Source organism: Archocentrus centrarchus, chromosome 11 (genome assembly GCF_007364275.1).
Source record: "Archocentrus centrarchus isolate MPI-CPG fArcCen1 chromosome 11, fArcCen1, whole genome shotgun sequence".
In the NCBI taxonomy this organism is placed as follows: domain Eukaryota; kingdom Metazoa; phylum Chordata; class Actinopteri; order Cichliformes; family Cichlidae; genus Archocentrus; species Archocentrus centrarchus.
The window spans coordinates 260117-280718 of NC_044356.1; the positions used below are offsets into that span (position 1 = coordinate 260117).

A 20602-nucleotide genomic window follows, 5' to 3' on the forward strand; every position below is an offset into this window, starting at 1 on the left:
GGAGTGGTCCACGTGGTAAGCTAAGATTCTGTTGCCTTCTATGGGTAGCTGCTGTTGTACATTAATAAAATAAGAATAATGTTTAACAGATTATCATTTCTGGTATTGACTTGCAAAGGCAGCACTAAAATATCTAGTCAGCTAGTCGATCACATCCCTGAAGATAATCCCCTGTGGACGAGTCCACGTGGTCACAAAAAAAACTGGCAGGTTCTTGGACATCTGCGCAGATCCTTGAGCTCACCATCTGACCATATTTATGCCTACTCATAGATCCTGAAACTATGACAGGACTTTCATTTGGTGGATATGTCTGTTATCACAGTCAGTTTGTTTGATTGGCAGGCACTCTCATCACAGCCTCTCAGCTGCCCTCTCTTTGCCTTCTTTTTTAATGTGGAGTTTCCAAAATAAAACCAGTAAATCTTTATAGTTTGAAAAATAAATGAGAAATTTAACCACTCACTGCTTCTGTTGTAGTGCAAACTGTCACTGTTGATGTAAGTGTGAGAGGAGAGCACAGAGGCATCCTGTTGTGTTGAAAATGGGTGAAGAGCAACATTTTGTACCATTGTGTTATGTTGACTATGTTATGGAGACACCACAATTGTGTGCAGTTGTGCTCATTATAGATATGATGAGCACGGGAAACAGTAAAATGTTTGTAAAATGACTGTAAAATGTAACAAATACTATAGAAGCTATAGATATAGAAGATAAAATCACTGAACAAGTATTTATTAGTAAAATTATAAATTAATTTGAGTCAGGATTGAAAAGAAACACCATTCTTTTATATATTCTTTTATATTATTGATTGTCAGAATAATTTTGTCTAGCATGAGTCTAAGTTGAGGCTTCTTCATGCAGCCACAGTCCCTCAGAGAGAGGCCAATGGTGCTGAGACCAACTGTCTGTCTTCCCAGAAACTGTCAAAAAAACTTGGTGAACCTTGTGTGAGAGGAACATACAGAAGCAAAGGCAGAAGTCAGGAAACAAAGGAATCAGCAGATTGATGCTTTAATTGACCTACTCCTGTAATTGGACTCTGGCCGAGAGTGCAGTCTGTTCCAGTGGCACACTTCTCAGAGTCAGCTCAGCGTTTCCTGAGGTGCTCCACGCACCAGCCTGATTTTGCAGCTTCTCGCTAATTAAAATGAGATGATGGTCCAAACCAGCATGTGGGACTACTGAGTCTGTGGATGGAAATCAGAGAGCAGCTCTCACAGAAACACAGCTCGAATTTTCACTGAGTCTCATAGTGACTTTTTTTTTTTTAATGTATTTTCATATTTTAACCCTTGTAATATCTGAGTTTTTGAGCACAGTAGAAATATTCATAAGTCAGCTTTTAGGGAATATGACAGAGGTGTTTGCAAACAGGTGCTTATTTACACATAGAGCAGTATTATAATTTATTAGGAGAGGTGTTTGTGGGTTTTTTAAGCTCTGTTGGGGTCTCTGCCAACATCCAACATTAAATCTATGAGCTGAACTGTCTCCAACTGAATTAAGACGGTTTATACGAGCTGTAACTCTTTGACTTGATTACATTTTTTCTGACGTGATTTAACTAGGTTTCCTACATGGGGGCTCAGTGGTGCAGTGGTTAGAATTGTTGACTCACAGCAAGAAAGGTTCTGGGTTCTGTTGTGTGTGGTGTTTGCATGTTCTCCCTCTGTTTGGTTCTCTTCAGCTTCTCTGGCTTCCTCTCACATTGCACAGACATGAATGTTAGGTTAATTAGTTATTCTAAATTGACTGTAGGCTTCAAGGGATCTGTTAAAAATTCTACGATACCTGGCAGCCATTCTTATCTTATTTTGAAGGTATTTCAGCAGACAAATTTGTGTAATGGTCTATTGTTGGTTGTATTACAGTGGTGTGAAAAAGTGTTTGCCCCCTGCCTCATTTCCTGTTTTTTTGCATGTTTGTCACACTTAAGTGTTTTGGAACATCAAACCAATTTAAACAATAGTCAAGGACAACACAAGTAAACACAAAATGCAAGTTGTAAATGAAGGTGTTTATTAGTGAAGGTGAAAAAAAATCCAAACCATCATGGCCCTGTGTGAAAAAGTGATTGCCCCCCTTGTTAAAACATACTATAACTGTGGTTTTTCACACCTGAGTTCAATTTCCCTAGCCACACCTAGGCCTGATTATTGCCACACCTGTTCCCAATCAAGACATCACTTAAATAGGAGCTGCCTGACACAGTAAGGTCCACCAGAAGATCCTTGAAAGCTACACATCATGCCGAGATCCAAAGAAATTCAGGAGCAATTGAGAAAGAAAGTAATTGAGATCTATCAGTCTGGAAAGGGTTATAAAGCCATTTCCAAAGCTTTGGGAATCCAGCGAACCACAGTGAGAGCCATTATCCACAAATGGCGAAGACATGGAACAGTGGTGAACCTTCCCAGGAGTGGCCGGCCGCCCAAAATTACCTCAAGGGCGCAGCGACGACTCATCCAAGAGGTCACAAAAGACCCCACAACAACGTCCAAAGAACTGCAGGCCTCACTTGCCTCAGTTAAGGTCAGCGTTCATGCCTCCACCATCAGAAAAAGACTGAGCAAAAATGGCCTGCATGGCAGAGTTCCAAGAAGAAAACCACTGCTGAGCAAAAAGAACATTAAAGCTCGTCTCAATTTTTCCAAAACGCATCTTGATGATCCCCAAGACTTTTGGGACAACATTCTGTGGACCGATGAGACAAAAGTGGAACTCTTTGGAAGGTGTGTGTCCCATTACATCTGGCGTAAAAGGAACACTGCATTTCAGAAAAAGAACATTATACCAACAGTAAAATATGGTGGTGGTAGTGTGATGGTCTGGGGCTGTTTTGCTGCGTCAGGACCTGGAAGACTTGCTGTGATAAATGGAACTATGAATTCTGCTGTCTACCAAGAGATCCTGAGGGAGAATGTCAGACCATCTGTTCGTGTACTCAAGCTTTAACGTACTTGGGTTCTGCAGCAGGACAATGATCCTAAACACACCAGCAAGTCCACCACTGAATGGCTGAAGAAAAACAAAATGAAGACTTTGGAGTGGCCTAGCCAAAGTTCTGACCTGAATCCTATTGAGATGTTGTGGTATGACCTTAAAAAGGCCGTTCATGCTCGAAAACCCTCTAATGTAACTCAATTAGGACAATTCTGCAAAGATGAGTGGGCCAAAATTCCTCCAGAACGCTGTAAAAGCCTCATTGCAAGTTATCGCAGACACTTGGTTGCAGTTGTTGCTGCTAAGGGTGGCCCAACCAGTTATTAGGTTTAGGGGGCAATCACTTTTTCACACAGGGCCATGATGGTTTGGATTTTTTTCACCGTTACTAATAAACACCTTCATTTACAACTTGCATTTTGTGTTTACTTGTGTTGTCCTTGACTATTGTTTAAATTGGTTTGATGTTCCAAAACACTTAAGTGTGACAAACATACAAAAAAACAGGAAATGAGGCAGGGGGCAAACACTTTTTCACACCACTGTATATATGCACAAACCTGAGATTAATATTAGTTGTTTTACAAGCACAAGATGTGTACACGTTGCTGTAATAGATCCAGCACAGAAGGGGTGGGAGGGATTTTTGTGGTGTCTTTGTTTTTGTTGCTGTTTTGTGTTTATTTAAAAAAACAAACAAAAAAAAACAATAAAACACTTTGATCAAAAAAAAAATTGACTGTAGGCTTGAGTGGTTGTCTCTCTGTCTTAGCCTCGTCTCTGTGTCTCTGGCAGCCTTTCCTTTCCATGAGCCTCTTTCCCCCGTGACAGCTGGAATAATCTTAAAATAATCTTGTTTTAAAGAAATTAATTGCAGTGATGCTCGAGATAAACTCAGGAATGAAATGTTCTGCAGTGAAATTGAGCCTAGTTGCTGTTTCTTTGGGACTCTTGTAGGACACGAGCTGGTGAGGGTTTCATGCATTTTAGTACATTTTTAGGGGGGGAGCAATTGCATTCTGAAACTTTACTGTGGAGCTTCGGCTGAAAGTCTAGATGGATGATTATACATGAGAGGCGGCTGTGATGAGTTTTCAGTGATGAAACTGTATCTTCATGTTGCTGCAGACACTTAAATTCAAACCTCAGCAGTTAATGAGTGAAATTCTGATGTGTTTTTAATTTATTTTTTCTGCAGATAAACTGGAGCCCTCACCACCGACTGCAGCACAGATCAGATATGGTGAGAGATTAAACCCTGCACACACAAACACAAATCCTCCAAATTTTGGAAGGAAATTGCAAACTGAAATTTATTCATCAGTAATTTTGCAGTTTCCTCCAGTTCAGGCTTTAATGCTTGAACAGTAGTTGATATTTGACTTTGGAAAGAAACTTTTTTTAATGCTCATATTGCAGATGCAGAACACTTTTTTATTTTTACATCGCTTTTACAAGCGATGTACTTAGTTCTTGTGATTTTTTTTTTTTTTAATTGTCTTTCTCAGTATGAAATAATATTCTCTGAAATCTGAAAATCAGTGATACTGTTGATTCAGTAAGTGACCTCCTATCAGACTTCGATAAAACTGATTTTTGTAGCCAGAGGAGTCGTGGCCTGCTGGTCATTAGGAAGCAAGGGCGCAGGAATGACTTTACTATTCGGGGGGACACATATCGGAAACTTGACAGATCTGTAAATACTCGGAGCAAAGCATAAAAAAATGCTATTTGATGTTTACATATGTATATGTTTATAATCATAAGATGTGAGCAAACCACCAAAAAAATGGCTTTTATCAAGCATAATGACCATGTCATTCCAGGGCTGTGTGCCTACTTTATCAGGTGGCTACACTGATACTAGCAAGCTAAATATTTCAGTAGCACAAAAATAATTTAGTAGCACACACAAGTGCAATGTGTGATAGGTTTTATTGGTCAAAAGCATTTAATACTGGTCAAAAATGTATTTATGTAGGTTAACTGCCAATAGAACTGGTTCTTTAATTAAACAACGTTCTGACATTAAAGAAGCCTCACAAATAATGTCATGAACAAATGATTCACTTTTTAATATCAACCTTAAGTAAAAAACAGCTATTAAATTATACCTATTCAGTTTGAAACTCTGTTGTTTAGACAACAAAAACAAAATGTAATCAATGTTAAAATCAATAAAATAACAACCAACAGAAATAAATAAAAGTGATACTTCTCGCATTTAATAGACAAGCTGTGTCTATTAATTTAATAGACAAGCTGTGTTCCCCACCCCCACCCCCGTTCTCCCTATGTTAGGAAGAGTGCAGGTTTAAGACACTTTGCATGCACTACCTTCTTATATACACTTTAGGATTTTATGATTGCTGTCTCATAAGGTTTATAATAAATATTTTTGAAATATGAATCTAAAACCAGCCGCTATGCCTATGAAAACACGGGAAACAACTTCAAAGAGATCTGTAATGCTTTTCCTCATTTTCTCTATTTAATCTGTTAAATGTATTCTATACTTTTAATGTTTTTCATTTACCTTCTCCTCTTAATTTGCAGTTTTACTCCACAACGCCATCCCCTTTGTTGGATTTGGCTTTTTGGATAATGCCATTATGATTGCAGCAGTAAGTGAATCTCATTTTGTAGGAATTAGTTGCTTATAAAGAAAAAAAGGGGAGCCTTACCTCAGCAGTAAAGCTGTAATTTCCTTCTGTCTGCTCTTCCTGATGTGCTAAACACTGAGTCAGGTTGAACATTTCACCTTTTTCTTTTATTTTCCAGGGAACACAAATCGAACTCTCCATTGGAGTCACACTGGGGATCTCCACCATGGCTGGTAAGAGCTGACAGAGAAACAGAGCAGGGAATCTGTAGAGGCAGAGTCACAGTAATATCTAAAGTTACTTTATTATCTTGTTGGCTGTTAACATTTTAATTGAAAAAAGTTTTGATTGGGAATCCAAGCAAAGTTCCAAACTTTGTGCTTCCATCTTCTCAGATGAGTTGATTTCTATCTATTTTACAACAACTGTGATATATATGTTAATAAAATATATATATATATATATATATATATATAAGGGGTGGGACTCGATTAAAAAAATATCTAATTAATTAGGAGCTTTGTAATTAATTAATAGAAATTAATCGCCATCTTAGCTCATTAACTACTATTAACTATGTACATGAATCTTCAAAATATGTTGGACTGATTTATGATTTTTATACCCAGTAGAAGCTGTTAAGTTTTGATGAGCAGAGGAGAGGCGGGTGTGGAAAAATCAAAACCTTTAGATTTTAGAGCTTATGTTCTCTGTTTTCAGCCTCATGAAGTGAAGAACTGCTGATCTCAGCTAATCTTTTGATATCATTCAGGGCTACTTGTGTTTGGGTTCTAGTGTGCTGATGAATACAAGATCGCATCATTTTAGGCATGGGCTTTGCAGTATACTGTGACATATTAACAATACAAATGCCTAACTCCAGTAACCATCTTTATAATATTCCAAAACAGCGGGTCGCAGTAAGGCATGGTAATGTTTGCAATGTGCTGTAAAGCCGGCGTGACTATAGCCACGTGCCGTATTTTTCGGACTATACGTCGCTCCGGAGTATAGGTCGCACCAGCCAAAAAATGCATAATAAAGAAGAAAAAACATATATAGGTCGCACTGGACTATACGTCGCACTTTTTTGGGGGGGGGGGGTTGATAGAATCCGAGACCCAGAGCAGAAATTCCATCTTGAACGGCAATTTAAAATAATAATGGATTAAAGAACAGGACGAACACGGTTACACCTACGTTATGCTAACGTAACACATTCAGCTACATGACGCACAACGAACACGTGTTCGGTATGTTAACGTAACATTAAGTTATTCAGATAACCATAGCATAAAGAACATACTAACAAGTTAACCAAACCATCAATCCATTGAATTCTTCATCCTCGGTGTCACTTCTAAACAACTCCGTACACTCCGTAGACGAAGCGCCGCTTCCTCTTCTGTGTCGCGTTAGTCAGACTCGTCGTCAGCTGCAGTTCCAATTATTCCAGCCTTTCTGAATCCCAACAGGATGGTTTGTCACTGAAGCCCATGTTTTCTTGATCCATCCATTGACTTCCAGGAAAGTTGGGTGGTGCATTCTCCCAGTTGCCGTTAAGCTGTGCTCTCCATCCATCATCCACTGCGCCCACAGGTTACGCAAGACTGCCTTAAAGCTGCAGTTCATGGAGATGTCAAGTGGCTGGAGTATTTTGGTTCATGTGTTATAAATGTCACATATACGTCGCTCCGGAGTATAGGTCGCACCCCCAGCCAAACTATGAAAAAAAGTGCGACTTATACTCCGGAAAATACGGTAACACAAATTTTGTTGAAGATAAGAGTGAGAAGCTGTTCACAGATTAAGAAACGTGTGGAAATTTTTTTATTGATATCAGCTAACGTCATCACTTCTTATGAAGTTTTAACAAAGGTTGTTATAAATAACAAAAGCTAAGGCGAGGTGCTAAGAAATGTTTTCTTCACTAAATAAAGTAAATGTAAATGTATAATAAAAATGTAATAATGGTTTAACAGAAATTATCATTTACAATAAATCTAACAGAAATAAAGTGCTCACGTTTGAGACCGAGATGTCAGGATCACCGTGAGTCAAAAGCCTTTACATGTGTAATGCAAGATGTAAACGGGCCAGCCACAGTCATGGACCGCGTCGCCATGATATGAAGTTAAATTTTTATGGAGGTGCATGTCGGGTTACAGTGCAGGTTATGGTGTAGGGCAGGGGTCATCAACTACATTTGTCCAAGGGCCAGAATTTTTCTCGGCAGACACTGTGAGGGCTAGATGCTCTCCTAAAGTAAAGTAAAATAAAATTAATATTGTATCCTAAGTAATAATTAGGGCTGGGACTCGATTAAAAAAATTAATCTAATTAATTAGAAGCTTTGTAATTAATTAATTGAAATTAATCACATTTTAATCGCATTTAAATATTTAACATCAATTTAAGTCAATTTAAGTTTTGTTGATGAATGAATCAATATACATAAGCTTAAACTTCAAATTTTGTTTATTTTCCCACCAGTCTGCTACACAGACCAACGAAGGGCGGAAGTGCTCCTGTGATAAGCAAACACCTGCAATCATAACTGGATAGTTTTATTCTACATTAATGTCTCACTTAATACAGTTGGAAATTAATCATTCGCTCAGCTGTATTTCTTGATGTTGAAATGTGTTATCCTTGTTTTAGCAGCTTATTTTGAATTAAAGACTTGAAAACACAAAAAGGAGCAAAAGTTCGTTCTCCGTTTAACAGCTGTTTTTACACAGCTGTGTGTCGCACTCACGGTTGCTAGGCGACATGAGCTACGCAGAGGTGAGGGCAGGCGACGCTGATATGAAGGCTAGCCGCTCACTTCCGGCCTTTGCGGTGTTTGTGGGCTGCCAAGGACGTGGGCCGGGTCCTTCGAACGATGCGGCCCCTGAATCTGGACACTGAATGTCGATATAATCTGTATGCCTGGAACTCGTGCGCTGAGAAACGTTCCACGGTGCAAAGTGCGATTAAAATGCGTTAAAAATTTTTATTCGTTATTTTCCCCGTAATTAATTAATCGAAATTAACGCGTTAAAGTCCCACCCCTAGTTAGAATTTGATAATCAATTTTCCTTTTAAATTCATACTATTTTTAATGATGTGATGTGCAAGTCTTGCACTTACGTGTCTGATGGTTGTCTGCAATTGTGCGCAGTTCTCATTATCCCATATGAGCACGGGAAACAAAAACCATAAAATGCTGGAGCTCGCTTTCTCCCTCTTTCCATCACTCAACTCTTTGGTTTCCATGGATACTTGGCTCCATTTTCCTCTGCAAAGTGCAAATCAGAGGCTGAAGACGAGCTCTAGATCAATAGCTCTGCTGTGACATCTTTATCTATCCAGGCTCTTATGTCTGTGTCATCACAGTCCAACCTGCAGAGTTGTTTTATTTTATTGGGAGGGGGGAACCTTTGAAGTTTTGCTGACTCCTGTTTCTTCTCCCAGGTCTTTACTATCTTATTCTACAAGTGTGCTGGGTGAAATGACTTGAGCTTGTTTCACTGTCTCACGAATGGCCATCAAGGAGTTTCTATTCGAAGCTGTCCATTTGGAGTTTCAGCTCCTGTAGTGCATGTGCACATTCAGTTTCAAGCTTTGTTGCCTTTTAGTTTCAATAAACAAATAACTTTTCCACCACAATGCAGTCCACAGTGTTAATTATTCAGAGCTGTAGTGCATTGTTGGTGTGCTGGAATTATTGTGAAGCTGATTTTGCTGATGGTGAAAACCATGAAAGCAGAGATAAGCTGACTGGAGTCTTGGTGCCTTTCCAAATATGCTCTTTGATCCATGAAAACTTTCACACCTTCTCTCACTCCTACTGAATCTCATCTGGTATTTTATGCTTTGATTTGTTGTTTGGATACTCTCTGTGCCTTTTCATCATTTGAATATGAATATGCAGCGATGTATGTGGGCCACTTGGCACTGGACACTTGTAGGTATATACACTTTTCTGTCAGGGTGTTGTGTGGGTGGGTCCTTAAAAGGAGCATGTTGGAGGAGGCATATAGTCTGAGCATCAGGTAAATATTTGTGCTGTTAGAAATCCCTTTTATCCCTGGGGTCTTTTTCTCAGGTGGAACCTTCTGTAAAAGTATTAACACACACACACACACACACACACACACACACACACACACACACACACACACACACACACACACACACACACACACACACACACACATTAAATACAGAAAAAAAGAGGATTATGTCACAGAGACACATTGGTGCTTAGTCCTAATACTCTGTAGGCACCTTAAAGCACCCTCAGGCACTTATTTTGATGTATCATCTGTATTTCCTTTTTATTTCAGTGGTCAAAGGGACATAAACACTGCATTTTCGCATGCAAATCAGGTTTTCAAATTCTTTCTTCACCTGCAAGCACATAAAAGCTGCACATATCGAACCAGATAAAATCTGATAAAAATCACATAAAAAATATACACACTTTAGCTTTGGGGAAAAAATCCAATGTATTCCTTTTACATCTCTGCGGAGCTATTAATGCATGGTAGTCTCATGAAAGATGTAATGTTTAAAGATCGTTCTGGTGAAGAGGGAACTGGAAATACTTAATACAAGAAATAATGATTTTTTTTTTAATGATTAATTGATAAATGGTAAAAATAGCAACAAAAATAAATATAATAAAAATAAATAAACAAGATAAAACACACTGAAATGAGAAGTGAGCTAAACCTTGCTTTTGAAACTTGTTCGGAAGGAGCAGTAGTTTTTCTTTACATTTTTTTTTCTGAGTTGTGAATATTTTTAGGTCTGAAAACATCTGAAATAAAAAAAATACAGTAATCCTTATCGCGGGTGTTGCGTTCCAGAACTGTATAGGCATTTATTTTAATGCCTATACATTATTTTAGTAGTTATTCACTATTTTAAGTTTTTATAAACCCTCCCCACACACTTATACACCAAATATATACATTACTGTACAACTACGCATGTGATGAACCGCAAAAACCCGCGAAACAGCGAAAATACCGCAATAAATATTTTACACTAATATTGATCGAAAACCCGCGAAACAGCGAGTCTGCAAAAATTGAACCGCGAAGTAGCGAGGGATTACTGTATATAAAGCATAAAAACACAATTATATAATTAGAAACATTGAAAAAAGTGACAGACATGTTTCTAACTTTGCTGTCAGACAGTAATCAGTGTCTGTATTTACAGGTTACTGCTCTGCTTTCAGCCCCATGCTAAAGTTTCAGATTAATCTTAATAATTACTGGATTCTTCCTAGTGCAACAAGACTGTTAAGTAGGTGCAGGAACCTTTTAATTAAATGGTAAATGGACTCATTCAGGGCACTTTGGCAAGTTAAGTGTCTTAATTAAGCATAAAAAAATCCAATTATGTAGCACAAATAACCACTGCTAAAGAAGCAATATATTTATCTTGTTGATTTTCTGGAGCATCATATTTTTTGGGTTTAATTATGCCTCAAAATTACCAAAAAATGCACTTTGTTCCAAAACTCATTGAAGTGTTAAAAAAAAAAAGAAGGCGTGTGGGAAATTGGGTTGGGACAGGAAGTGCATCTGGCATAAAATCTTGGCCAGATCAAGCACGCAGAATATAAATACAGAGGGATAAACTTAATGAGCCATACCATGAAGCTATGGGAAAGAGTTGCTGAGAAGAGAGGGTGAAAAGAGAGGTGAGGATCAGTGAGCAACAGCATGGCTTCATGCTGAGCGCTACAGATGTGAAACACAAAACACTATACAGCTCTTCAAATGCACGTGTTAGGACAAACAATCTTACTTCCCAAAGCTTCAATTTGCGGTGGGGCACCAGGCAGCGCTGCCCATTCTCTCCCTCACTTTTTGTAATTTTCATTGTGCCACTAGCAGCCACAATCTGACAAAATTGTCAGACTGCCCCAGGGCAGCTGTGGCTACATTAGTAGCTTACCACCACAGAGTATGATTGAGGTGTGAATGAATAGTGCATGAAATTGTAAAGCGTCTTTGGGTGTCTAGAAAAGCGCTATATAAGACTAATACATTATTATTTATTAATATTAAAATGTAGATATTAAAGGAATTCAAACTGAAAATAAAGACCATAAGATAAGTCTTTATGCTGATCATTTATTACCTTTCCTTGGGAACTCACAAGCTACTCTTCTGAAGACAATCACACTTATAGGTAAGTTCTCATTTATATCAGACTACTCCATCAACTGAAGTAAATCAACATTTTTGCCTCTGAATTGTAATTGTTCCAAGATATGGAATCAGCAACAGTAAATTTCTTGAATATCAGAAATTGAGGTCCATCATACAGGCAAGATTTAATTTAAATCATCTGAACTTAGAAATCGCTGTAAGGGTAACAGAATTTCTAAATCTCTGTACCCCTAAATTGTTATAAAAATATATATAAGTTATTGTTAAAAATTAATTATTCGATTTCCCTTCCAACTGCAAAATGGGAGTGAGATCTTTCCATCAACCCAGATGAAAACTTCTGGACACCGATATACTTAAACACCTTCAAAATGACTAAAAGTCATTATACAATACAAAACTCTCCGTAGAATACACTATATGGGACACAGAATGTTTCAAATGGGCCTCAGAGACACAAATATATACACGCACTGTTCAGGCAACCATGCAGAGAACTATATGCATGTTATATGGTCGTGAACGCCTGTTCAGAGGTTCTGGCAGAGGATATGTGAAGATCTTTCCACATGATTTAATTTCGGTATCCCAACCTCACCCAAACTGTGAATTTAAGGTGATGTAAGTGAATTAGATATGGAAGCAACTATGTCACACATAGTTCTTACTGCCTTATGCATCGCTAAGAAAACAATCCTCACTTCAAGCCCTGGACCTGTGGTCACGTATAGGGAACTGGGGTGCTCAACGAGGCCCTCCTGGTCATGTGTATCCTTGACCCTTCCCCTCCTCCCGCCACTCCCCACAAAACAGAATACGTGTGTGTACGAGAGGGAAATGGGTGGAAAGGTGAAACGGTAAGGAGTTGAGATAGTGAAGGTGGATGATAGTGAAGGTGGTGAAGTTTAAATGTCTGGGGTCAACCATCCAAAGCAAAGGACAGTTCACAAGAAGAATAAGCAGTCCTACATATTTGTTTAACCCCTTAACTGGCAGCAAAAAAATCACCTGACAAAAACTACATAACGCCTTCTGGTTATTATTGGCTCTGAAAAACCCATTTCATAGCCTATTAACTGGCCGCGTCTGGTCCGCCGGCTGAATGAAGTGCATTTTATATGGCAGGCTAGACCCTCCCATTTTGATTGACACCTCATTCGGCCAATCATGTTAAGAAATGGGTTTGCTAGAGCCAGTGATACTCAGAGGGCGTCACGTAGCTTTGTCAGGTGATTTGGTGCAGCCAGTTAGATGATTGGCCGAATGAGGCGTCAGTAAAAATGGGAGGGTCTAGCCTGCCATATAAAAGGGACTACAAACGGCCCGTCAGCGGGCCCTTGCCAGTTAAGGGGTTAAAATGTACATCCTGGTCAAAAATGTCTCCAAGATTTTTCTTGGAGACTAAGGTAATGCCATCCAGAGTAATTATATAATTAGATAACATGTTTCTAAGATTTGTGGGGCAGAGTACAATAACTTCAGTTTTATCTGAATTTAGAAGCAGGAAATTAGAGGTCATCCAGACCTTTATGTCTTTAAGACATTCCTGCAGTTTAACTGTGTGTCATCAGGCTTTATGGACAGATAAGGCTGGGTATCATCTGCATAACAATGAAAATGTATGCAATTTTTTTCTAATAATACTGCCTAAGGGAAGCATCTATAGTGTAAATATAATTGGTCCTAGCACAGAGCCCTGTGGAACTCCATAATTAACCTCAGTGTGTGACGAAGACTGCCCATTTACATGAACAAATTGGAGTTTATCATATGATAAATATGACTCAAACCACTGCAGCACAGCACCTTTAATACCCATAGCATGCTCTAGTCTCCATAATAAAATGTTATGGTCAGCAGTATCAAAAGCTGCACTGAGGTCCAACAGGACAAGAACAGAGATGAGTCCACTGTCAGAGGCGCTAAGAAGATCATTTGTAACCTTCACTAATGCTGTTTCTGTACTGTGATGAATTCTGAAACCTGACTGAAACTCTTCAAATAAACCGTTCCTCTGCAGATGAGCAGTTAGCTGTTTTACAACTACTCTTTGAAGAATCTTTGAGAGAAAAGGAAGGTTGGAGATTGGCCTATAATTAGCTAAGACAGCTGGGTCAAGTGATGGCTTTTTAAGTAATGGTTTAATTACTGCCACCTTAAAAGAGTGTGGTACATAGCCAACTAGTAAAGACAGATATAAGAAAGATAGAGGTATTATATATTGCAGGTATAAGAGCTTAAGTTGCATTTATTTGTCTGGCTGTTAGGATGTAACCAAAATGCTTGTATATAATCTTAATAAAGACTGAATTTAGAAGTGTTACCTGATATAGTGCTGTTGCATTCAGTTAAATGATGGAAGTAATCACAATTTAAAATAAGCTCAAGAGACGAGTGCGACCTCTGCTTGCTTCCTCATCGATAAATGTCTGGGTCAGCAGCAGAAAAGATTGGATAAAGCTTTCACCACATCCAGCATTAGGAGGTGGTGTGTGCATGTGTGTAATGTGTCAGACTTAAATTGTCCTTGATAAGACATTAGCACAGCAAAGTGCAGATTTCCTTCAGAGATTTTGGTCCCTGTTCTCTCAGAGGAAAGTATAGTTGATGGCGAGTTGATGGTTATTAGATTTTTGATTCAGTCTAAAGTAAACCTCATGTTCCTGCGAAATTTTCAGATTAAGACGTCTGAGTTTGTTTTTTTCCTGAAACTTTAAAGCTTATTAAAGTGTAGTCTCTGGAGCTTGAAAAAGGCGACTGGACTTCTTCTTGTTTCTTGAAGACGTTTCACCTCTCATCCGAAAGGCTTCTTCAGTTCTCAACCAAATGGTGGAGAGACCCAGGTATTTAAACCCCTGTGGGCGTAGTCCCCTGGAGGTGGTTATGACCCTCTATTGATCATGTGCTTGAACACATGTGCCCAGGTGTGAAGGGGGCGTGGGTCATATTTAATCAGTGGTTTCAGTTGAAACCAATTTAGGACTCCGCTCCATTGTTTCCTGTGGCCTATTGAGGTCACTGGAACAAAGGTGTGAATGGGGGTTGAGACGTCTGGGAAGGGAGCTCAGGACAGCACTGTAAGCGGGGGAAAGTTGGTGACGTAATCCACCTCCTCTGTTCAATGATGGTTGTTCACAGTACTGTGAACAACCATCATGACCTGACCTATGACCTGGATAACTGAGAATCTACACAGACTTATTAAAGTGTGTTGAGAAGAAAAAAAAAGCTGCCTCTTAAAGAGAGCGATTTATAATTCATAAAATGACACCATTTCTGAGTCCATTATTTTCCCAAACATTAAACATGACATAAATCAATCACCAAGTTGCTGCTGGAAGCGCACACATCAGCAGCATTTCTCTTTTATGTGTTATCCATTTCTGTGCTAGTAGTTTTTTTTCATCAGAGCGGCAGGAATGAAAGTGGTTTCCTCTTTGTGTTTGCAGCTGCGGCTCTGGGGAACCTGGTTTCAGATCTGGCAGGTCTTGGGTAAGCAGCATCCTTATAAACGGTCTCTGAATATTCAGATTTATTCTGAGCAAACTGTGTGAAGTTTGCTGGTGCAGGTTAGCTGTGTACAGTTCTTTTTCTGTTTAAATATCTTTTTTATTTTCTTATTTATTTGTAGTAAATTTCTGTTTCCTTCATTTAGTTTTTTCCCCTGAAAGAAAGTACTACAAACTGATGTCATCTTTAAAAGGAATATTTTGGTATTAGAATACTGGGCGGCTCACACCAAAATAACATGAATGCAAATCCACGAACAACATGCATATTTGATTTTTGGGGTGAACTGTCCCTTTGAAGTTAAAGATTGGAAGTGTCCATGAGGTTATAAATATACATTTGTTGTTCTTGTGAAGTCTTGCAGGTTATGTGGAGGTTCTGGCTTCCAAACTGGGGATGCAGGTTCCAGATCTGACACCCAAGCAGGTGGATATGTGGCAGACCAGGCTCAGCTCTCACATGGTTAGATTTTTAAAATCCTTCTCTTATGCCAAATAAAAGCAAAAAGAAAGCTGAACTGGAGCAGTCAGGAGGGTGATGGTGCGGCTGGATGGGTTTCATGAGATGTGATTCTCATTGATTCTTCATATTAGTCCCATTCAGGAGCAGGACCACATTATAGATAGTGTACAATAAGGAGAATCCACAGGGAAAAAAGTTTGTAAGCTTTTTTCTTATTGAAAGGAAGTGCAAGATCTTGTTAAAGGTCTATAAGGATAAAAGAAAAAAAGCTAAAAATCTCTGAATAATACATGTAGACTCAGATGAGAGTACACCTGCCCTGTCTTTCCAAAGCTAGACTCAGAAGGTGTTTCACCTCTGGAAGATTCCAACTGTTTTTTTTTGTTATGCTTTTTAAAAAAAAAAAAAAAATCCTACTCAGATTTATGATGATTCGATTTCTTCTTTGCCTCCTTCTGCAGGGTAAAGCCATTGGTGTGTCAATCGGCTGTATTCTGGGGATGTTCCCGCTGCTTTTCCTCAGCGACAGCGATGACAAGGACAGCTGTGACGCACCATCAAAATCCTTGTAACACGCCGCTCTACATAACACTGCACACAGGATACTGCTGATGTCAACGCTCTTTAAAAAACATAGTTAGTCGAATGTTTCTTTGTCATCCTACTCAGGCAGCTTGAAGTTGGTGGAAATGGCTGTTTGAAGCATCTGGTGGTGTTATTTTTATACCGTTTGCTCCAAAAAGAAATGCCATCTGTTGCTTCAGTGTGCCAGTTCAGCGGAAAGTTAAATGGAAGTTTTCATGTGAGATGAACAGTGGAGGAGTTTTATGAGATTTGATTCTCATTGATTCTTCATATCAGTCCTATTCCTAATTGACTGTGCACTTTTGCACAGCTGTGGTTCAGAGTCTCTCTAGCCTCCATTACTTTTATTCTGAGTGTAATTTATTTGCCAAAAAAAAACCCAGGAAAACGTCACAATAAAATTAAAGATTTACTGAAAGTAAAATTACTCTTAATTCAGATTAATCAATATTGCGTTGACATTAATGAGGGTGACATTTATAGCTGTGAGCATCTTTCTTTTTGTTATCATACTTAAAGATAATTAAAAAAAAAAAAAAAAAAAAAAGCTTATTTTTGGTCATCTAGGCCGGTGCTGGTGGACAGCAGGTGGTGGATTGGTGTGCAATGCGTGAATTTGCATGGTTAATTAAAGTTTGTCACCATTAACCTGATTTTTAGCTTCATCTTACATGTTTTCATGCGTGGTGTACACGGTTTATCATAATTCCCTGACTTCTTGTTTAAGCTTCAGTGGGTGTTCATTTTTTTCAATATTCCAGCACCACATAAATGCAAAATAAGATGTGATTTTTAAAAGGCTGGATTTATACCTCCTCCTATACCTTGTTCCCACTGTCAGTTCCATTCAATCACAGCATGACGTCAGTTTTTCATGTACTGTGTAGCTAAAGCACTCAAAGCTGTGAGGAGCTTGAAAACAGGTGAAAATTCACAAAGAAATAAGTAAAATTCAGTAGCAGTTTAATGGTTTTGCTGCACAGGATGTATTCAGTAAGAGACACTTTGATGACACATTTCCTTTTACAGTTCCAGTTTTTAGTGTGTCAGCAGTTAGTTTACTTAGCATAAAAATGGAGCCCACAGTTTCATGCTGTGAGGTATCCTCATTTTAAGCTGATAAAAAATGGAGTGCTGGTGCTGGCAGAGACCCTGGAGAGAGGTTTTGTGCAAAATGAACATAAGCGTAACCTTGGTGGTGCTTTTGCTGCTCTGTAATTATTATTTCAGTATTTTTTTCTATTAGTATTTTCAGAAATTCAAACGTTTGGCTTTTCTCACTCTGACTTGGTCTCAGGGGCTGATGGGAAGAATCAGTGCGACTCTAAACTTTGATTTCCCTCCCTGTTTTTGAGTCAGCACAGATGGCTTGCTTAAATCCTGTCCGAGCAGCTTCTAGGAATATGTTTTATTCTTCCCAGCTCTCAGCTAAAATCCAAAAATCAAGCAGCCAGTTTGACTGTTTTAGCAGCGACGAGTGCAGAGACTGCTGCTAGTTTCCCATCCTGACAGCAGAAACAAAAACCGGAGATACTAACCAACTGTTTCTATTTTGTGTTTTTTTTTTTTTTTAATTCAGATAAATTGGTAGGGGGGAGCACGATATGATGTTTACAATTTCCTTTCAGCACACACTTTATACATTTACAGACTCCATCTCCAAAAACACTATTTATTCATGAGTCAAAAACAACAGATGTTTTTCATGACTCCAGCTGGAACAGAACAGACTTGCCTGTACGGTCACTGTACAGTCATAGTCCTGTGTAAATGAAGACTGTCGTCCACAACCTTGAAGAATGATTTCTGTGTCCTGCATGATGTGGCTCTATAATCTGACTATTTCTATAGCAGATCTTTTTTAGTATGCTCTCACATGTTTTGTAAGCGCTGAAGTAGGAGGCGTTCAGTGCCAGCGCACACTATCTGGAAACTGAAGTTGCTGTTTTCAGTTTTGGGCCACTGTATGTTTGTTTGGTTTTTTTACCACCATCTTTTTCTTTTCTTTCTCTCACACAGATGCTTAACTTGCATTTAGCCGCCTGTTTAATTTAATTATTTCTTTAACTTTTGTTTGACCAGACCTGAAGCTGCATATGGTGCCAAAGAAGGTGCAATTCAAAATCAGTCAGACAAGTTGGCTCAGAAGTTTCAGGAATTTCTCTTACCTTCATTTTCTTTTTCACAATTAAACCTGTCAGCAAACCTGCAAAGCACTTTTTTTGTAACTACACTGAATCCAGTTAATGCCTTTTCTCCTCTTGAGCCTCAGACTGCATTCCCTCAATTTACTGCTCTGTTTACTAGTTCATGGTAACCTCTCATCATATTATTTTGAATTAGTGACTCTTTTCTTATTGATCAGTGTGTTCACCTTTTTTATAAGTAATAATTTGTTTGTTCTTAAAAAATAAAATAAAATTCAGAAATCATGGTTTTTACTCCAGGGTCACAAGAGATTTATTTGGATGGTAACATACTGCAGGAAAAAAAAACAAATTCTCACATTTTAAAAGTAAAAATCAGATTTGTTTTGTTTTTTCTAATAAGTGGGGAAAAAAAGTGTCTAAACAGACAAAGTAAAAAGTTGTTCTAAATGTTGGAAAAAGTGTTTCTTTTACATCCAAACTGAAAAGTGAAGTGACAGCTCTTCTTCTTCAATGCCTCTGCAAACTCGTTAGCTATGAGCCAACTCCATGTCAGATATTTTATAGAACAACCACTCAACAGAACCCTTCCCAGGATGTAGCCCCCACCCACAACCCTGAACGGGATAAGTGGAAGAAAATGGATGCCGTAATAGTAAACACACTGATCAATAAGGCTCTCTCTGCTCTGCTTTGACGTCTAATCAGTGAAGTTTTCTTTTTTTTTTTTTAATGTTTTATGTAATCCAATATCAGTGATTGAAGAGCCTTCAAGGCTGCAGCAAGTTAGCTTTGGCTGTTGTTTAGCAGTTGTAGGAACATTATCAATTATTTCATCTACCCAGAAATTCGGTATTATTGGGAATCATCTGATTTTTGGCCAGGTCAATTATCACAGCAGATGCCTGTGTCATTGTTTTTAAACCACTCTAGAATCTAGAAGCTCAGATAAATAGAATAAAAGATACTCTGATTTGGCTCTGAAGCACTCACCACTCTGAGGTCTAGAGATGTGTCTGGCTCAGAGTGGCACATTCAGTTTGAAGCAGCCCCAGTGAGCTAGCAGAGGAAAGCTAGCAGGGGTGTAACAGATAATCACAATCCTCTCTGCTGATGTTAGAGCTGCACGATCTTATGTCACTGCATGCAGACAAACAGTAGCCTGCATGTAGAGTTTCAAAATGAATAACGTAAGATTTTGCAGTGAAAGCAAAGTGTAGGCCGTGGCTAAAAGGCTCTAATGAAGACACTGAAGAAAAGTTTGTTTTTTCCAAATTTTCACATCAAATTATTTTTTTCCAATAACTGATGTTTGGAACAGCTATCTTGTTTATCCCAGATCCACATCAGTTTATTTCAGCAGAATAGTTGACTGATTGTAGTATGTTGGGACTAACAAAGGAGATTGTGAGCCTTTTTACCTTCTGTTCTTCACAGAAAAGCTTTCTATGCCTAGAAAAGTTTGAAAATTGTCTGCTTTTGAGTCCTGCTGTTTTTCTAGCTGATTATGAAACATTTGTCTTGGGGAGGGGGTCACTTTAAGCACAAATCCTAACACATCGTCTAAATTAAAGGCTGCAGGTCCAACAGCGTTCTGAGTTCAGACAGAAATGTTTGCACACTGTCTTAATGAGCATGTGGACTCGACTGCAGAAGAAATTCAAGTTTGTCATTGGATTAACTGTAAAAGCCTTGAGGGAAATGAGTTCTCTTTGTCTGCTCGTCTCATCAGAGCAGAGATTCACTGAGGACGAGGATGAGCAATACACCCTCAGTAAGGAGCGGCTAATGTTAAATGCTGTGTTGTTCTGACGATGCTGCGGAGAACCTGAACTTGTGCTTTTTGTATCATCTCATGTTTGTATTGTGTTTGTATTTCATATTAGAGGATAAAGATTTTAAATCAAACTGGGTTTTTTAAATTATATTTTCCTTAATTTAATTGTGTCAAGACATATTTTGAAGCATATGAACAAGAAGTTTGTCATTTAAGTCTGTCAGGCAAAGGAATTCTGTGCTGTGCTACCATCTTGTGGACATTTGAACAGCTGCTGCTGTGCACTGATACATGTACAGCATGTACTAAACAACCTGTAATGCTGAAGGATACAGTGTGGATGTATTTTGCAACATTATGTGTAGTTTAAACAAAAATAAATGAATATGT

The 20602-nt window shown here is 38.6% G+C and overlaps 1 protein-coding gene across 1 annotated transcript; it reads left to right on the forward strand.

The window, feature by feature from the left end:
• Positions 1-1586: 1586 nt before the first annotated feature.
• Positions 1587-20602, forward strand: LOC115788144 (transmembrane protein 65-like). Its single transcript, XM_030741083.1, has 7 exons — positions 1587-1608; positions 4151-4195; positions 5509-5576; positions 5734-5788; positions 15181-15223; positions 15598-15703; positions 16165-20602. Exons 1-7 carry the CDS (start codon positions 1587-1589, stop codon positions 16273-16275), a joined length of 450 nt encoding a protein of 149 aa, XP_030596943.1. The 3' UTR covers positions 16276-20602.